This window comes from Aquarana catesbeiana, linkage group LG04 (assembly GCF_042186555.1).
Source record: "Aquarana catesbeiana isolate 2022-GZ linkage group LG04, ASM4218655v1, whole genome shotgun sequence".
Taxonomy (NCBI): Eukaryota; Metazoa; Chordata; class Amphibia; order Anura; family Ranidae; genus Aquarana; species Aquarana catesbeiana.
Window position 1 is genome coordinate 124,889,136 of NC_133327.1, and position 21,065 is coordinate 124,910,200.

Here is a 21,065-nt window from a genome sequence, read left to right on the forward strand (position 1 = left end):
ATGATTTGGTCGCATTATTTAGCCCTACACTAATTTTTGTATATTGTTTTTGACTTTGTTTGTTTGAGTGTAAGCAGCTATTGTGGTTTTTCTTGTTGATTTTGGTTTAGCACAGTATTTTTTCCCTCCTTTTTTAAATATGCTAGAATAAGCTCAAATTATTTTCATGGTATATTTTGCAACTCTGTGTAAGGTACCCTTTAATTATAACCGCCCGCAAAAAAAAAAAAAAGTTTAGCAATGCCACGTGAAAATGTACCCTGAATGATCAACACACCAGAAAGACACCTCTGTGCATCCATTTTACGCTTGACTCTTCTAAGCACAATGGGAATAATGATAAGTCACAGAAAATTACAAAGAAAAAAAGGCAAGCAAAAAGATTATTTTTTGACCTAGTACATAGTCCTGCCGTGTGAAGGGTTGTTCCGTGCCAAAGAATGTTTCTTTTTATAAATAGGCATCTTTATCTCAACCTTAAAAGGTGTGTGCCTCTCAGATCCCCACTGCTTTACGCAAGGTTGCTGTCGGAGTCTTAACAAACGCAACATATGTTTCAAGAGCAGCTAGTGCATTTAATGAAAGAAAGCCTGAGGAGCAAGAGAAAGGAGGAAGGCGGAGGAAGAAGGAGAGAAGGGGGGGTGGAGGAGAAAGAGGAAACTTTATGGGGTAAGGACAGAGGAGAGGAAGAAGGAAAGATGGGGGGGATGTAATGGAGAGTGAGAAAGAGAGACACAAAAAAGAGAGAAAGAGAGAGAGAAAATGATGGGGTTAGAAGATGAGAAGAGGGCTGGAGGAGAGAAAGAGAACATTTTAAAGGACAGAGGAGAACAGGAATGGAATTGGGGTGAGGGGGGAGAGAAAAGGAGCGAGAGAGGGAAGGACAGAGGAGAAGAAAATGGAGATCAGGGTGGTGAGAAAACATTATGGGGTATGAACAGAAGGGCGGAAGAAGGAAATACGGGGGCTGGAGGATAAAGAGAATGTTTAGAGGTAAGGGCAGAGGAGAAGATGAAGGAAAAAGGAGGGGTGGAGAAGAGAGAGGGAACATTATGGGATAAGAACAAAGGGGGGAAGAAGAAAAGAAGAGGGCGGAGGAAAAAGAGAATGTAAGGACAAAGCAGAGGAAGAAGAAGAGAAGGGGGGGGTGGAGGGGATAGACAGCATTATTATGTTAAGACAGAGTGGAGGAAATGGAAGAGTAGGATGGGGGATAGAGGGAATGTTATGGGGTCAGGACAGAGGAGAGGGAGAAAGAGAGAAGGAGGTGGAGAAGAGAGGAAGAATGTTATGGTGTTAGGACAGAGGGGAGGAAGAAGTCTAAAAGCAGAGAAGAGGGGAAAGAGAATGCTATGGGGTAGAGACACAGATGTGCAACCCAAGAGGCAACAAAAGAGAACAGGAGAATGGTAAAAATGCAAAAGGCCAAAACAAAATACATACAAAAAAAAATACAACTTGTGGAATTTTAGATTCAACAAACTTACTTGGAAGCTAACTTATGAAAACTGGAGCAAATAAAAGTGAAGTTGCTGCAAAAGGGCACCCAATCAAAGTCCAGATTTTATTTTCTATCGCACCTTAAACAATGGCAGCTAAAATCGGTTTTTGCTGTTTTGATCTGCTCCATATTTTAAAATCAGGTCTTAAAAATTAATTTACCAGATATTTATTCTACCATCTAGTTATCAGCCAAAACTTTCATACACGTCTCTCCATTCCCACCTGTCATTAGGAGGGTAGTGCACTTTTGTAAACAGGTTCTCCTGTTTTTATATATTACATTACACAGAATCCAGCAGGAGGTTTGTGAAACTCATGAGTACTTTACATTGTGGTCACAGGAGGTAGGTCTGGGGAGTGGGCAAGATCTTAATACCTGTGACCAAAAGTGTTACAAGGGGCAACTGAATGATTCAAGCTGCCAACTTCCACCCAAATCCAATATTCTGTAATTACACTTGGGTCACCCATTGGATTAACAACACCTGTTGTGGCAATTACAGTCATCACAGGAAGCAATTGTTCTCTAACTGATCAATCTCAGGGGAAAACTAAAAATGGATTTTCTTAGAAAATTGCTACTGTTCCTTTAAGAAGATGCCAGCATCAAGGATGTCTGCTCAAGGTTTCAATATGCATGCCTGGCCAAAACATGCATATAAATTTATGTCTTGCATTATTCAGAAAGTTTCACCATCATATAATATCTGTGGGAAACTTCAGAACTTTAACTGCTGGGGTCCAAGAAAAACAATGCACTGTATACACTGACCTATGGGGATGATTTATTAAAACTGGAGAGGGCAAAATCTGGTGCAGCTGCGTATGGTAGCCAATCAGCTTCTAACTTCAGCTTGTTCAATTAAGCTTTGACAAACCTGGAAGCTGATTGGTTTCTATGCAGAGCTGCACCAGATTTTGCACTTTCCAGTTTTAGTAAATCAACCCCATTGTGTAGGTATAGAGATGATTGGAAACATTGACCTGCTGTAACAAATGGCTTATAAACTCCAGGAATATAATAAACACTTAAAGTGTTACTAAACCCACACCAGTAAAATCAGTCAGTATATGTAGTATGCTTGTTATACTCACTGTGGAACCTATGGGGTTAATCCTCTGCATTGTGTAAAAAGGCTGTTTCATCCTGTATGCACAGATCCCCCCCTTCTTGCATTGTCTCCAAAACCTGTCTGGATAAGACAGAGTTACTGGAGTCAGGCTGCACATGCTCAGTTTGGTGTGTATTGCTTGAGAGTTTTCTTTTCTTGGGAGAATGCATGTGATCAGCACAGGGCCGATAAGCACTGTCCAGACAGAGTGTCAGGGGTCCTGCATCCTAATAGGTCAGCCAGTGCAGAATGAAAACTCCCCCTACAAGCTTTAACCAGGCACTGATATAAGTCACAAGACTGCTATATACTGCTAATGAGAGCACATAGTTTGGTGTGTATTGCTAGAGAGTTTTTTTTTTTTTTCCTTCCTTGAGAGGTTGCATGTGATCAACACAGGGCCAATCAGCACTGTCCAGAGAGAGGGTCATGGGTCCTGCAGCCCCATAGGACAGTTGGAGTAAAATGAAAACTCCTCCTACAAGCTTTAACCAGACACTGATAGAAGTCACAAGATTGCTATATACTGCTGATGAGAAAAGGTATTTAGCAGTTTATATTTAATAAAATGATTGCAGCTCCATGTTCTGTGTACTGTGGGAGACCAGATATAGTGAATGGAGGGTCCTTGACTTAGTAACACTTTAAGGTAGTTATTTATACACAAAAATAAATTAAAATGTATCCCCTGCACAGCAAGACTCAGAAGGCTAACATTAGGAACCAATCAGTCTTTAGTCTAGTGCACAACGCAAGGGAAATATGCATGTATTGCAAAGATATACTGTGTTTTGTTTTTTTGCCCCACTTGGCTCCGCATTCAACCTATGAATCTCATTAAACGTAAATTAAGGAACGAGAATATTTCCTATTTCTCTATAGAGTAATGGTGAACCCAGTCATCAGAGAATTGATTTTAGATGTTGGAAGAGACTACAACTTTTCAAATAATGTTAATGGCAGGATGTGCTATTTCATCTGTGACCACAAGTTAACATTTTATGTCTCATTACATGTTAAGTATTTATAAATCACACTGTGTATTGGGTGAATTATGCCTGAGCTATATCCTTGTATTTAACCAACAGCATTATCTGGAGCTTTCCTGTTTTGTGGGATTTGGCAACTCAGCTACAGGTACCTGACCTCTGTTAGTCAGTGATACCCAATTCAAAAGATAGTATGTAGCTACATAGAGATCAGACTCAAGCATGATACGGAAGCTCTTCTCATTTTAATTTGGCACATTCACAGAATAAGTATACAGGTATGTAGGTTGTGTCAAGATATAAAATTGACCAATCAAAGCATAATATGACTACAGCAAGCACTGAGTTCATTGTCTTGTGATCATGGTTCATCATAAGAGGATTTTTATTTCTTATTACTTGATTGCCATTCAAAAATAGCGTCCAGATGTCAAATTCCAGGAACTTATTTGCCGCAGGTTCTCCACACATAAATTATACTTTTTGGTAAGTCATCAAAATTATTTTTGCCATATGCCAAGTGTACATGTAGAGGAAAACACAAGCACAGAATACAATTCTTATACTCAAGCCATTTTGTCTCTATCGGCCATCTTATTTTGCCAACTCATCTGAATGGCTGAATGTGATTAAAATTGCGCCACCATTGTTGGGCTCAGCAGCAATTTTAGCAAAATTAAATGGCATCTTCCATAAAAAAAATTGTAAAAACTGAACAAATATCAATATCCCTCTTTACACAAATTAGATTTTATTGATTGAACAAACTTAAAAAAAATGAGAAATTCAAATTTAGATATTCAATTTCCCAAAGATAAGAAGAGAAAATGGAACATAGGAAATGTTGATTGCTTTTACTTAGAAACAATAGCTGTGTACCATGGACATGCCTGGTGAATATTATCAGTGTTGTTATTACAGGACAAAAATTCACTGCTAAACTGTATAATTGTGCATACATAGACATCGAATCTACTCAATTCCAGGAAGATGTGAAGAGTCAGGAGTATGTCTAAAGACAATGTCACATTAAAGCAGAAGTATAGCCAAAGCTAAAGCCCGATGCCAGCTGACGTCACAGACCCCATCTAGGCTCTGAAAAGATCCAGACCATATGGCTCAGACAGAGCCATTGAGAGCCTGAGCCAACCGATCCTGTCCCCTCTACAGCATGGCGTTCTAGTGAGCGCTGGAAGAGCAGAGCAGAAAGCCGATGATTGACAGTTGCCAGCTCTCTGCATGCTGAGAACCTAGAGCTGAGCGATCAGAGGTGTCTGATCGCTCATTTCTCAGTCTTAGAGGTGGCGGGGGACAGCTGAAGCTGGGATCAGTGCTGCAGCCGTCTAGGTGAGTATGATTTTTTGATTTTTTATTTTTTTCAAAAAGCCTTACTCCTCTTTTAAAATCAGAAACCTATGTATCCTGATAGATACGGATTCCCAGCAATTACATTGATGCCTGCCAGATGCTTTCTAACCCCTAATAACAATTTAGAAATGTATACACAGAGGCCCTGATTGTAGTTTTCCATGCATATATCTATACCTCTTCTGCTACTACAACTTAAAGTGCTTATGACTTGGTAACTATAGCATAAGGGATGTAGGACTGCAAATTTTACTAACACAGGGGAGAACACCGTGTCCCTAGGTAACATGCCACTATGGTCACCAGTCCCGCAAACAGAAAGACTGCAGCACATGGTAACTATACGGTCTCATGCACACTGGGCATTTACCAAACTCCTCTTAATGCCTTTACTGCTGCCTATAGCCACTTGGGTGTTCATTGATTCCATTGGCCAGAATATTAATTCATTTTGGCCATTTGAATGAATGAACACTCAAGCGCTAAACCCATCTAGTGTTTAGGCATGTAAAGATTTTGGTGGGGTAGGGTTTGTGTAATTGTTAAATAGGATTGGTGCATTTTGAGCATGCCTTTTCTAGCCTGTGCATTTCGTTTTCTGATTGTTTCTTCATATTCAAACCAAACTTTACTGAACACCCACACCTTCTGCACAGGCTGAACCTAAGGCTTCATGTACACTACTGCTGGTAAACGGACGTTTAGGAGCAGTTGGGCGTTTTTTTCATCTGTATAAATATAAATATATCGCTCACAAACACAAAAACGCCGTTCCTGGCGTGCGTTCCACGGAACTGGAAGTGACATCAGTGATACCGGAAACAGCGTCTGGCTATTGACGCTATTTCCGGTATCACTGACGTCACTTCCGGTTCCGTGGAACGCACGCCAGGAACAGCGTTTTTACACCCACAGCTCCATGTTTGAGGCTTGTTTTATCTTACTTTTTGTAAGTACCCACTCCCTTTTTACAATAAAACCTTTTTTAATGGTACTTCACTATCAGTTCTCTTCTGTTTTTACTTCTGGGTACCTGTTTTTTTCTGGCTGAGAATCTTCATAAAGGAATTCTGGACCTGATGACCTATCACCATATCCACCATCCCAGGATATCTTTACCAAGCTTTAAATGACCCACCAGACTGAAAAGCTGGAGGTCGTTCTGATCTGGTGAGTGGGGATACATGAGGGGGTGTTGCACACCTGAATTTTTCAAAAGCACCTTACATTTCCTTCACATTGGATTGGAGCACCTTTAGTCACTTTATTTGGACGTTGTTTCTTTTTTAGTCAACATATTTTCACTCATTGTGTTTGTGAATGCAATATTTATATTTATGTTTTTCAAGTGATTAGCACTTTGTGTGTAGCAGCTGCATTTTGTATTTTTTATTTTATTTTCATATACTTGTTTGATACACCATTAGCGTGAGTGTATATATTTAGTATATATTTTCATGTTTTTTTCAGCTGCCCCTGAACTCTCCTCTATGTTATCTTATCAGTACATGTACACAGGGTCATTTATAGTCCTTTCTAGGCAGTTGAGCTTAGAAGCATTTTTTGGAAAGCAAAAAAATGTGTTCAGGATGGTTGTTCAGAGGCATTTGAATGCCAAATGCCTGTAACACCTTGTAAATGAGTGTAAATGCGTTAACTCGCGTTTCGTTTACAGGCATTTTTAATGGAGATTCATTTTTGACTATTTGAAAAAAATACCATGTAAACGCGGCAAAACTGACATTTTTAAACTATGTAATAGATGCGACCTATCACAACATACTACACATAATTCAAGCAATGACTAGCCTCCATCCCTAATATGTATACAACAAAAAAAGAGAGAGGAAATGGGACTTTATATGAGGCAAGTCATTGGATAGTTTATTAAGAAATAGCAGATTTCATTAAGGAAAGTATCAATCTGTAATACAGGACACGATCCGGTGTAAAACATTTGCATAAATATGAATATAAAACAATTGTACAGAAGAAGGTACAGAGTAATAAATAAACATCTTAATTACAAAAGGACACTCATCCATTCATAAAAGTTCAATGAACATGATCGATTTTACATGGTAGACCAAAATTGTTTAAAGCATCAGTTTGATATAACTCGACGCACGTTTCATGGCTCTTGCCAATCATCAGGAGTAAGATGCTCTGAAAGTAAATCAGTAATATCTATAAGTAGGGATATCCTTTAAACGGAGAAACAATCTCTCAAAAATAAAGGTGTGTAACTTACAGTGCGATCAAATGGTGGCGCCCAACCTAGGATCCAAAGGGAGAAGGGGGACAAGGATAATTATCTCACCCGGGGCTGAGGTGAGGAATCCCATCCAGGCCAGAAAACAGCAGCCAGGTGAGGACCAGGTGACCATGTCACAACCATGTGGTTCTGGTGTGTGCTTATCAGTCCATACTGCTCTGCAATGGTAAGAAAATGACATCATGTGAAATTAATGTGTGTAAGTAATGAGTGGAGCCTATATCAGTAGGTGAGTGTAGTGATGAATGGTGTTGTGATAGAGTGTATGAACTAAAAAACAAAGAAAGAACCCCGCAAAAATAAAATAAGTGTGTGATTGTGTCCAAAACAAAAACGAATAATGGGCTGTGTAATGTGAAAGCTATAACCCAAAGAAATGTAGTGACAAGTATGAAGCAAATAAAATTACCTTGTGTTTGGGTCTGTGACTGGAGATATAACTGCTATCCTGCTGGTGTAAAAGGTTGATGTGAAATGGTCAGCTGGCCAGCCTGAGCAGCTTATATCAGGCATAGGGCGGGTCCCCACAAACACCATGAGCCCCAATAGGATGGAGAGAGGGAGTGTGCACAAAGCCCAGGCAATTAAGTGCACCAAGCAGAGCATCAACTCATGATGCCGATGCATAGGAGGCAAGGCCCCAGCCCCCCAACCTGTATAAGGAATATGTGGGGGGGAGGGGAAAAGACTGCCATGCATCGCAACCCCGGGATCAGACAAAGCACCCCGTCACCCCCACGCCCCCCGATAAGGGGGCCCATCCATGGCCGAACAAGGAAGCACACTATATTGATCCCATAGTGTCAAATTGCTGACAAGGAAAGCCTGAATATAAAATTATAAATGTATATAATAATATGAAGGCATTGGAAAGATGGCTCATTTTAAAGAAAATCAGAATATGGAGTTATAAATGTGTGATGTAATATGAAGGTATAAAAAGGAAAATCTCATTGAACAGGAAATGTAAAGGAGGGTAAATAATAAAAAATAAAATAATAATAAGGTGTGGTAGGTCGCTGGGAAAGTGGGTATTTTCTACCCTAATTTGGCAATGTAATAGATGCAACCTATCACAACATACTACACATAATTTAAGCAATGACTAGCCTCCATCCCTAATATGTATACAACCCAAAAAAGAGAGAGGAAATGAGACTTTATATGAGGCAAGTCATTGGATAGTTTATTAAGAAATAGCAGATTTCATTAAGGAAAGTATCAATCTGTAATACAGGACACAATCCGGTGTAATACATTTGCATAAATATGATATATATGGGGGTGACGGGGTGCTTTGTCTGATCCCGGGGTTGCGATGCATGGCAGTCTTTTCCCCTCCCCCCCACATATTCCTTATACAGGTTGGGGGGCTGGGGCCTTGCCTCCTATGCATCGGCAGTTTGGACTGATAAGCACACACCAGAACCACATGGTTGTGACATGGTCACCTGGTCCTCACCTGGCTGCTGTTTTCTGGCCTGGACGGAATTCCTCACCTCAGCCCCGGGTGAGATGATCATCATCCTTGTCCCTCTTCTCCCTTTGGATCCAAGGTTGGGCGCCACCATTTGACCGCACTGTAAGTTACACACCTTTATTTTTGAGAGATTGTTTCTCCGTTTAAAGGATATCCCTTCTTATAAACATTACTGATTTACTTTTAGAGCATCCTACTCCTGATGATTCGCAAGAGCCATGAAACGTGCGTCGAGTTATATCAAACTGATGCTTTAAACAATTTTGGTCTACCATGTAAAATCGATCATGTTCATTGAACTTTTATGAATCGATGAGTGTCCTTTTGTAATTAAGATGTTTATTTATTACTCTGTACCTTCTTCTGTACAATTGTTTTATATTCATATTTATGCAAATGTATTACACCGGATTGTGTCCTGTATTACAGATTGATACTTTCCTTAATGAAATCTGCTATTTCTTAATAAACTATCCAATGACTTGCCTCATATAAAGTCCCATTTCCTCTCTCTTTTTTTGTTGACATTTTTAAACGTTGTTTACTATCTGTCAAGTTAAATCATTCAGGGGAGGTTTTAAGATGTCCCGTGTACATTAAGCCTTAGCTGATCTCTGCTTCAGAAATGGTGTGAACACAATTCTGCCTAATCAAGGCTATGATGGTTGGAGGTCATCTGTTGACCCAACTATGGTGTGCGTGAGACATCTATCCAGCTGTATCTGACTCACAGCAGTTCTATGGGCCAGCTGTTTGGGCACCAGGTCTGATTCACTGGGGACGCCTTTTCAGTGGATTTCTCTTGGCTATTTTTTTTACAATGTAGGTTGTCAGGTCTTTTCTCAATCCTCCATTTGCACAGCCTTGGAACCAGCTGCCAGAATGCCATAACAAGTGCATAGCCAATTTGTACATACATACCAGGGACAATAATCTGCCAACATGTCTTTTGAGTTTGGGAGGAAAGCGGAGTACCCGGAGAAAACCTGCTAAGCCCCGGAAAGCTTAAGGAAAACATGCAAACTCAATGCAGATAGTATCCTGGCCAAGATTCTTTCTAGAAAATGTTGTCATCTTTATTAAATCAATGAATCATGTTCTTCCTATTTGTATTCTTTCCTTCACATTGTACATCTTTCCTACAAGCTGTACTCTGCACTTATGGCGCAATAATGGAAAGAGAAAGAAGCTAATGGAAGTGCGGTCTCATTTAACACGCAGATTGCTACTTGTGCCTCTTTTGAAATGAAACCATGCAGAATAAGTGACAGGTGCAAAAAGACTACTTCTACTCAATGAGGCATAAGATGGCTCTGACACAGCATAAACACCATCACACCCCCTCACATGTCAACCAAGGGAACTCTTTTATACCTTAAAAAATGCACAGCGACTATCTATTGGGGGATGGAGAGAGGGCATTGAACTGGCTGTATATTGCCAAGGGAAGGAATGCATTGTGATTGATAAATGCTGCCGTGGAAAGAGAAAAGACCCTACATTTACTAACTAAGGCCATGCAAGGTCATTCTCTTCTATTACCTCTACTCCGTTTCTTTTAATGGGAAAATACGAGGCTGGTGAAGACTGCATAATGTGAAATATTTTAGGCTGTGAAGTACAGCAATGCCTTATTAAAACAGAAGGTATTTAAATGAAATCACTTCCATCACAAATCCATAAAACAAGGGGTTTTATCCACAGTTAAAAATAGTGGGTAGAGGCATACACATTTATCCTTTTTGTTCCATTGTTCAGATGTGAATTGAGCCATGTATCCAGCTTGCATGCAGCTGTATTTGTTAGCTTAGATATAAGCCATAGAAACTACCATTTCTAACTCTATGGCTGAGTTCGCATGGGGCGGCAAATAGGTGATAATAACTGGGAATTGATCCACGTTTTTCCTTACAAAGCAACATGGCAGTCACTAAGGTTCATTCACATTTGGGGTGTGGCAAATTTTACTTGGCATGTCACATTTTGGTGCCCCTTAAAGTGATGTTAAAGGTGGAATAAAAAAAAAAGAAATAACAAACATGTTATACTTACCTGCTTTGTGTAGTGGTTTTGCACAAAGCAGCCCCAATCCTCCTCTTCCCGGGCCCCCCACTGCCTCTCCTGGCTCTTCCTCTTCTCCGACTACCCCCATAGCAAGCTGTTTGCTATGGGGGCACTTGTGGGTGCTTGCTCTCGAGCCCCACTCTGTGTGTCCATAAGACACACAGAACGGGACTCAGCCTGCTCCCTCCTCACTGGCTGTGATTGAAAGCCACAGCAGCCAATGGCCCCCACAGCTGTCTCTCAGCCAATGAGGAGGCAGAGACCTGGGAGAGCAGCCGCTCTCATGCACATCGGGCTTTGGTAAGTATTGGGGGGGGGGGCTGCGGAGGAAGCTGAATACTAATTTTTTTTTTTTTTTATCTACAGGCAAAGAAGTATGTAAAAAACCTAAGTATGTAATAAACCTAATGTAATTGCAGTGTAATCATGGGGTAACCAATCGGCATGTTGTTGCAGCACGTTACTGCAATGCAATATGCCCCTTGGCATCAGTAAAAACAGGGATTTACAGCATCGCCTCCTGAATGCCTGCAAACTGTCGCTCAACTTCCTCTGAGTGATACCACCACCGATTCAGAGGGGCGGTAAACTCCAATGCCAGTGTGAACTAAGCCCAAGAGCTATGGGGAGCAAACAGTAAATCTCTAAGGAGACATAAAGAAACAAAGGCGAAGAGCCTCTTATAGAATATGGTGAAACAAAGCAATGGATGATTTATTTTGCATGCACAGTGAGAGCCGGTTCACACTAGAAGCGGCACGACTTGCAGGTCGCCTCTTCTGTATAGAAGTCTATGCAAGTCGCCCCAAAGTAGTACAGGAACCTTTTTTCTAAGTCGGAGCGACTTGCGTTGCTCCGATTAGAACGGTTCCATCGTACAGAACGGGAGGCGACTTGTCAGGCGGCTAGGTCGCCTGACAAGTCGCCCCCGTGTGAACCGGCTCTTAGTGGAGCCATGAAAATCATTTCATTATGTCCCTATGACCAACTGTGCTTTCAGAACTGCTGATTGAGTTCTTTTTGGTTTCTTTTGAACTACCTACCAAAACATTATTATTTTGTATCATATCAGCTAAAAAGATAATTGGTGTCATGTCTATGGCTGTGCCGTGTGGCCTAGGAACTTTGCAGGCACCAACAGATGTGAGGTCAAAGTGAGGCCACAGCTCAAGGAACCCCTAGGAACCCCTGAAAGAACCATAGGGCTCCACAGAACCCTGCTTGAGAATGGTTGATATAATGGTTATTTCTCATTATGAATCTTTATAGAAAGTCACTGGAGGACTGTAACGTTTCACTTCTAGTATCACTAAACCCACATCATTGAAAACTATCAATTAATGCTGTATTACATGCTGTTCCTGCTTACTCAGTATGAGATCCTGCTGTTCTCTATCTCCCTTCTGTCCATGTTCCCAATGCAGCTAGGAACTTTGCAGGGCAGTGTTGGCAGCTCCTGCACATGCTCAGTTCGTAGCGAATTTCTTTGCTGAACATTTCCTATCTATCACATCTGAGCAGCCCATGTGACTATAGAGCCACACATGTGGATGTATACACAGTGCTAAATGACAGCCCACTCCCTCCCTCCTCCTCTATGCCCACTAACCAGCTAAACACTTTGGAGGCGGGTTATTACATCTTGATTGATGGAGGCTTCACCTCCCTCTCATTCCAAGACACAGGTTGTTGGACAGCTCAATCCTCAAAAGAGCAACAGAGACACCTTTTGATAGCAGCACTGTCAATCTGGTAAACATGTACAGCTAGATGTACTAGCAAATTTAGATGAACTTGACTAGCAAGTTAAAGTCGAACTCTTGCTAACACTTTTTGAGCAGTTAACCTTTTTAGATAAATATTGATCAGTGTAAATACCCCCATCAGTGTTAAATTATTTGTTTTGACCCTCTAACTGCCACATTTCCTGGACAGCTTGGCCTGTTCAAAGGGAGTTGAAAAATACCAGACCTACTGGCTGCATCACCAAATGAAAATAAAGGAAGAAAAAGACTAAAAGAAAAAACAAATGCAGCTACTTCTACTGCTTTAACAATCCCCTAATTGTTTTTGTGGATGTACTTTAGCTTTCAAGTACTTTAACTTTCAAGTTAAAGTACAAAGTTAAAGTTTAATTTCAAAATTATCCAGAAGAATGGGATTCTGTCCACATTTTAATCAAAAGCTAAAGGGCTGTACCAGAATACCTAATACTCCCTGACTTAATCACACCTTGGACCTTAATGCAAAACACTTTAATCCTGCAGAGTGATGAAATATAGAGTAAGAGCCTGCAGTGTATTGGGGAATTCCATAGCACTCAGACACAGATTTCTCTCATTTATCAGAAACACAGTGTTCCCCCCTCTGTCTCCCTAAGCCTCCCCATTCGGTGCAATCTGTGTGTGCATTCTGCTGGGAGATACAGCTCTTCCTATGAGCCGCTCTTCTGTATTTCGAGACAGTTCCATGATTGTGCAGCTGTCCTGACTTAGAGGAGGCAGAACACAAAGAACATACAATTAGTGACACTGACCCAGCTTGTACCAATGTACTTTTGGCTAAAATGTGAGTGCTGTCCGCTCTCCAACACACTGAGTCTCTATGGCCATTTTCAGGCATTCCTATTACTATTATTTTGAATACAGATCAGAACTGGCCAAGTTCTGAAAATAAAAAACATACATTTCTGGTATAATAATATTCTCTGGTGCCAAATCTAGTCTATCATGTCTACCGAGATGTTACTGTTCTAAACCATGCTCCCATCTTCAACCCAACAAGCTTGAGGCCAAACCAAATACATGAAAGCAATGTAATCTTATCATCACTAGCCCTTTGTGCGGCGTGAAATAACTCATTACGTTCCAAAATCATTAATGTAAACAATTTAACTAAGCAAAAGCTCACTTGGTTGTTTTGGGAAAATTGCACATTCTTGAATAACAACTATGGCTTTTTGTTGTTTGTTTTGGATGGAGTGGAGATGACTTTTGTCTTGTCAAGCTTTACTGAAGTTTTTATTCCATCAAGACATTAAGTAGTGGAAAATCAGGATGAAACAAGCCACATTTTCAGTAAAATTCTTGAGGGTTAGAACCTCTGTCAGGATATTATAATTGCCTCAGGTTCAGTTCAGGTGAAAGCTGCTCCTGGGCTGTCAAAGGGTATAAGATGTTAGGTGGCATCCCCATAATGGAAGCATGGACAGCAACACAAATTTGACCGAGGTATTTACTTTATCCAAGTCTATTCAAAACTAAAATAAAAAATTGGTTTAAGTAGGGGATTTATTACATAAAGTGCAATTTTATAAAGTGCATTCAAAGCAGACCTTTACCTGAAAATTACACGCGTCACTAGAGCTGCACAATTAATCGTCAAGAATCATTATCGCGATCTTGACTAAAGTGTTTCACAATTCTTTCTATGCAAAGAATTCTCTCTGCTCTTCTGAAGCCACAGCCTTCAAAAGAAAGGAAGAGAAAAACTGGGCAGTCTGCCAAGAATCAAAACATTCTTTATCAGTTGAACTTAAGTATAAACATTTTATCAATTTGTCAATGGAATAGACTTTGGGGTATTTACTAAAGGCAAATCCACTTTGCACTACAAGTGCACTGCAAGTGGATTTGGAAGTGCACTTGGATTAGCATTCGCTGTAGATCTGAGGGGGACATACAAGGCAAATAAAAAACTGAATTTTTGCTTGTACATGATTGGATGATAAAATCAGCAGAGCTTCCCCTCATGTCAGAGCTTCCCCCCAGATCTACAGCGACTGCACTTCCAAGTGCACTTGTAGTGCAAAGTGGATTTGCCTTTAGTAAATCAACCCCTTTGTGTGTAAGTGAAAAAAGTTTAACCACTTAAACACAACCTTTTTCTGACATTTGTTGGTTTCAAGTTAAAATAATTTTCATTTTGCTAGAAATATACTTAGACCCCCAAACATTATATATATTATTTTAGTAGACACCCTAGAGAATAAAATGGTGGTTGTTGCAATATTTTATTTCACACGGTCTTTCAAATGCAATTTTTTTTTTTTAAATGACTTTAATGAAATAAAAAAAAATAAAAAAAACTAACCAGTAAAGTTAGCCCATTTTTTTTTTTTTTTGTGTATAAAGTGAAAGATTTTACATTGCGAGAATCGTGAGAATCATGAGAGAATTGTGATCTTTTTATTCTAAGCAAAAAAATCGTGATTCTCATTTTGGCCAGAATCGTGCAGCTCTACTCGTCGCTATTTTCTTCTACCTATAGCTTGTAGGTGCGGACTTAATTATCGCATAGTCGGGTAAAGTTCCTCTTTAATAAGGCCCTGCAAAGTGCACTAATTCACAGTAACCAAACAGAAATGATATTTTATCAAATTTAATATCAATTCAAGAATTTGCTTTTAGAAGGTCAGTGTTGCTACCTATTAATAACCATTACAAGTTACTACATATCATAGAAGTCATTGAAATGTAAGTTCACTTTTAATAATGGACCTTTACCCTCCCACTAAAGCCTCCCTCGTCACTTGTAGATATACATTTCCTACAACACACAGCCTTACTTGTCCAGGTTCAGACAATGCTCATAGCCCATGGCTACATCACACAGTCTTGTTGCCCAGGTCCAGACAGTGATCAAAGGTCAATCCTCATAGGCATAGAAAGTGCTCATAGGCCATGGCTACATCACACAGCCTAGCTTGCCAAGGTCCAGACGGTGCTCCTAGGCTAATGTTCACAGTTCCATACAGTGCCCATAGGCCATAAATACACCACACAGCCTGCCTTACCCAGGTCCAGACAGTCCTCACGGTCCAATGATCCTAGGTACAGACACTGTTCATAGGCCATGGCTACATCACTCTCTCTGGCTTTCCCAGGTCCAGATAATGCTCAAAGGCCATGGCTACATCACGCAGCCTTCCTTGCTCAGGTCCAAACAGTCCTTATAGTCCAATGCACCTACGTACAGACACTGTTCTTAGACCATAGCTACATTACACAGCCTGACTTGCCTAAGTCCAGATAATGCTCAAAGGCCATGGCTACATCATTCTGTCTTGGTTTTCCCGGGTCTAGACAATGCTCAAAGGTCATGGCTACATCACACAGCATGGCCTGCCCAGGTCCAGACAGTGATCAAAGGCCATGGCCATATCACACAGCCTAGTTTGCCCTGGCCCAAACAATACTCTTTGGCCAATACTCAAAGATTAATACAGTGCTCATAGGCCATGGCTACATCATACAGCCTGGCTTGCTGAGGTTCCAGACAATGCTCATAGGTCAGTGCTCAAAGATCCATACAGTGCTCATAGGCCTTGGCTACACCACACAGCCTGACCTGCCTTTTTTTTTTTTCACTCAGTGCTCACAGGTCCAGACAATGCTCATGGGCCAAGACTACATAACACCGCCTGGCTTGCCCAGTTCCAGACAGTACTCGTAGGCCATGGCTTCATAACACAGCCAGGCTTAAACAGTTCCAGACAGTGCTCATAAGCCATGACTTCATAACACAGCCTGGCCTGCCCTTGTTCACACAGTGTACTAGTCCATGGCTACATCACACAGCCTGGCTTTCCCATGTCCAGACAATGCTTATAGGTCCAGATATTGCTCATAGGCCAATGCTTATAGGCCACCAATACTTTCTATAGAATACCACGCAATGCATACAAATAAGAGTATGAAAAGCAGCGCAGGCCCAGAAGAAAGCTGGAGCACTGCCTGTCCCTTGGCGAGCCAGTGTGAATTAGTAGTGTTAGAGCCAGTGCTGACTGACATCAGTCTGAGACACTTCTGAGATCATTGAGAATTCACTGCAGGTGCAGTTGACATGCTTCAGCTGCTTTTACATTCCTATAGACTTGTATGGGAAGAAGCAGTTCTGATGAAGCGGACCTGGTGGGATGGAGAAAGACCTCACTGAAAAAAAAATGATCTTGCTCTATTAAAAAAAGTGCACTTTTAAAACACCCTTTGACCCTTAATATGCCAACACAAACCAAGTTGGTTGGCTAATGAAAGTTTTCACCTTCTTGTCTTCTGCTGTCTTTAAGGATCTCAACTGGGATTCCAATTCCACCAGTTCTCATATGTGTCTACTGCCTGGTAAAGCATTTTGCAGAGTCTCAACAAATATTATAGAAAGCTTCCATTGGATGTACATAACCTGTAGACTAGTTCATCACGGCAAGCAGAGATAAGCTAGGAAAAAGCACATATAAAAAGGTACACCAGCCTCTTTCATGTTGTACTTGCTCATAGATGCATCAACAAGGCTTGTTCTGTATAGAAATGATGATTATGGGAATTCTGGCATTGGAACAACCAGGTATGACCAACAACCTGGTAATAATGTTAATTATTATTTATATCTCAAAGGTGCCTACTAGTGTACAAATAAAGCTAGCTGATCATTATCCTCAGATTTGGACAACAAACTTTTGAAACCTTTCTCAGATTCTTTACTCTTACTCCTATTTGCTGATAGTTCTGTGTTTTTATTATTCTTATTTTTTGTTATTCCTTTTTCCAGAAATGTTTTTTCCCTGCAGACTTTAGCCTGTAAATGTTTATGGGTCAGATATAATTAATAACCTGCCAACATGTTCCAGCTGTTAAGAAAAGCACGGCTCAGTGTTGTATTACCCCAAGGCATTTGTGAAACGGGCTCCTACTTTTCATAATCACAATATAAATAAAATCCCCTGAAGGCATGTGATATAATAAAACCAGAATTGAAAACAAATATCCCTTAATCTGGTCAAAAAAAAAAAAAAAAACACACCAAAAGAAAAATAAAAGATTTGGATTGAAATCTCAGCTACATAGGAGTCTGCTTCGGTTTCATTACTACTGCACATTTACTGCGTCTGAGAAAATCCAATGCATGGCCCCAGGCAATGCTTATGGTAATGTGGACCATGTAACACCCTGTACTGCTAAACCCCATTTCTAACACCAGATACACAAATCCAGGCTTCAGCTGTGAACACTGGAGCTGGGGAAGTGAAAAAAAATTGGGGATTGCCTATAGGAACCAGATTTTCGCCCTCATTTTTTGACCTGCATAGAACATGGATTCTCACTGGCAGCTCTAGGCAATGACTTTACTTTTGCTCACTCTTATTTTCAGGGATCTGTCCAGGTCACAAGCCTTTTCAATAAGCCAGCGTAGAGCACAATCACAATGGACAAAAAAAAAAAAAAAAAACCCACCGCAACCAGATTTCAGATTCCTCTGGCTGATCAGGGAATGATGAGTGACGATTGGCTTGTTGAATAAGCCCCAGCGCATGGTATATGTTCTCTACAACCAAACACCATTATGATTCCTTTGGCTGTTTAGGAAAACCTGAATGATGATTGGCTTGCTGAATAAGCCCCAACGTGTGGTATACCTTCTCTACAGCCAAAGACCTATAGAAAACCTATAGAAGACCCATATGTTCCATCACCATACCCATGCTACTAGCAGACACAGACGCAGAAACGTATTTATCAAATAGACTGGTAGAGTAGGAAGTGCTGGGAATACTGTAGGTCCTATAAGGTGAAATAACTACAGTGGGGAAACCCATTAAAAAATTAGTGTAAATGCATTAAAAGGGGAGTGTTTATCACATACGAGAAGTGCGAGGGACTCACACAACATAGGAGAAGTGACAGACTGCTAAATGATGGGAGAGAAAGAACAGGGTTTTTTCAGGGAAATAATGGGAAGAAAGATACAGATGAGACATAAAAGACAGATTAAAAATAACAAATTATATATATATATATATATATATATATATATATATATATATATATATTTTTTTTTTTTTTTTTTTTTTTTATAAATGTACATATTTCATATTTGCCTAAATAGAATGATCTAATTTATTTATAATATATATATATATATATATATATATATATATATATATATATATATATATATATATATATACCCCTTTAGATTGTAAGCTCTCATAAGCAGGGCCCTACTAACCCTCCTGTATTGAATTGTATTATAACTGCAATCTTGTTTATTTTAAAAGGCTGCGCAAACTGTTGGCATTATATAAATCCTATATAATCATAATTAATCATATTATATATATATATATATATATATATATATATATATATACACACACACACATTCATAAATATATATACTGTGACGCAAACTACTGGCACTATATAAACCCCATATGATAATTATGTATAGTGTGCTGAATGTACCTACAAGTGTTATTGGTTAGACATTCCAAATCTATGATATATTTGTGAATACAATGTATATTCTGTGGAAGGAACCCTAGCTGATTAGACATCCAGAGAAGGGGGCAGCTTGGCACAGCTGCAATGAGTGACAGCACAAAGTCCCGTGACAGCGGAGCGGGTACATGGTGGTGTCTGTGGTCACGCTCAGCAGCCTAGACACCCAGACTCTCAGCAAGTATCTATCACCCCCATCCTCCACCTCCCAGCCATGCCCTGCTATCCCCACCATCACCCTAGGCTGCTTTTAAAGAAATTCAGCACTGCAATGCAGCTCCATCCTTTTGGCAGAGGAAAGTGGATAGGAAAACAGAGGACATGTAAGCTAAGGGAATGGATATGGGAATAGGGGGGGGGGGGCACCACCAGCTTGGTACCAAGACAGGTGCCTCCGACGCCAAGTGAGAATCTATAACCATCTGTAGGACAGAACGAAATCTATCAGCCAAGACATTTTGCACAGGCTAGAAAGCACACATTGATTTAACACTAACAGAAGGGGCCATTTATCTTTCCCCACTGAGACACAAGCGACACGTTTGCACCTCATTTTCGTAATATATCTATTTAATTAGTTCTCTTGCCATGGAAAGGCAATCTCACCAACCTGACGATATGGGAATCACAAAGCTCCCTATCTATAGCGATATGGTAAAGAGTCAGCTGGTGAAAAGGACATTTATTTTTGTTTGGGAAAGCAGAGGGTCTCCATGTAGCCTCTCCATCTGTCACCAGAAAACTCATACAAATGCTGTCCTTGTCATGTACAGTCTATATAAATGTGGATGTCTGTCTGATCCACAACCAACCTCTTGAACTTGAGTACCTTGTTGCTTCAATATAACAGGTGCTTCCCTGCCAGAACACATCCTATTGAGAGGAGAGCTTAACTTTTATAGCGGTGTACAGCGTTTTGCTATCAATCTCTATACAAGGCATTGCTGGACCTAAGAGCTCACAATTTAACCAATATAAGAGTTATTTAAAGACTGCAATCGGTTCCCCAGCCTGTCCACTTCCATCAGAAGCACAAGGTATACCAGTTGTGGGTTATCAAAATCAGCATACAACCCTAGATATATAGTAGTGCTCAGATCAATTTAACCCTTACAGCACCAGAACAGCAGGCTTACCTTCTACTGCTTGAACTTGCCAAATCAGAGACAGGAGCAGCATCCAATTTAGTTCCATTGTGGGATGCAGAGGTTACTTTTACCACCCAGCAAAATGATGAGAAGAGCTATATATATAAAAAAAAAATCCTAGCAATAATAAAACTGAAGCCCAGAATCTTCAAGATGCTCCTTTGGAAAGAACAAGCTTAAATCCTTATTAGGTGGCATAGGATTGTCCAGTCTTGCTGCAGCAGAGCATCGCTCAGGTCCCAGGATGGAGATGCATATTCCGGCACTGCATGCATGGATGTGATTGCAGCATGCATGACAGCGAAGGGTTGGATGTGTGCACAGGGTAGCAGAGGATGAAGGCTGAGTGTCAGTGTGCACAGGATAGTAGTGGATGCTCCCAGGCTATGTGTGCATGGTGTGTCTGGATGTGTGTGTGCATGGTGCTGTGGGGTGGGCTGGGGGGGGAGGGGGGAATCTCTTACAAGGATATCCCAGGTTCACATTGCAAGCAGTAGTAAAGTGTTGAGCACTGAGTCTGGGGAAGGGGGGTGAATGATCACCCCCCACTCTACACAACTCCCCTCTTCCAAATCCACCCGTGTGCCCCCCCTCCTCTCCCATCCTGTCTGAAATCTACACACCCCTCACACCTCCCAGCCAATCAAAGAGCACAAGAAACACTCACCCCCCCCCCCCCCCCTTCCCCAATCAATAGGAGCCCCTCCTTCCCCCTGCTATTGTTGAAAGAAAATTACTTACATTGACCTGTAGAAAGAAAGAAGCACTGCTGGCCTGGTCTGTGCGGCACTGCCATCTTGTGGCCGATATTCATAATTGCAGCCATAGTTTCGCTGCCTATGTAGCAGGT

At 40.7% G+C, this 21,065-nt stretch overlaps 1 protein-coding gene across 4 annotated transcripts in view; it reads right to left on the reverse strand.

Moving 5' to 3' along the window:
* Positions 1-20,826, reverse strand: part of EPHB1 (EPH receptor B1) — a 453,260-nt gene extending 432,434 nt beyond the window's left edge. For 2 of the 4 annotated variants that reach the window (XM_073625507.1, XM_073625508.1), the window contains exon 1: positions 20,204-20,824. In XM_073625507.1, coding sequence (XP_073481608.1) covers positions 20,204-20,261 — 58 coding nt within the window. In that variant the 5' untranslated portion in view covers positions 20,262-20,824. Of the gene's footprint in view, positions 1-20,203 lie in introns of all 4 variants that reach the window. The other 2 variants (XM_073625512.1, XM_073625511.1) reach the window with 2 other exon arrangements.
* Positions 20,827-21,065: the final 239 nt, after the last annotated feature.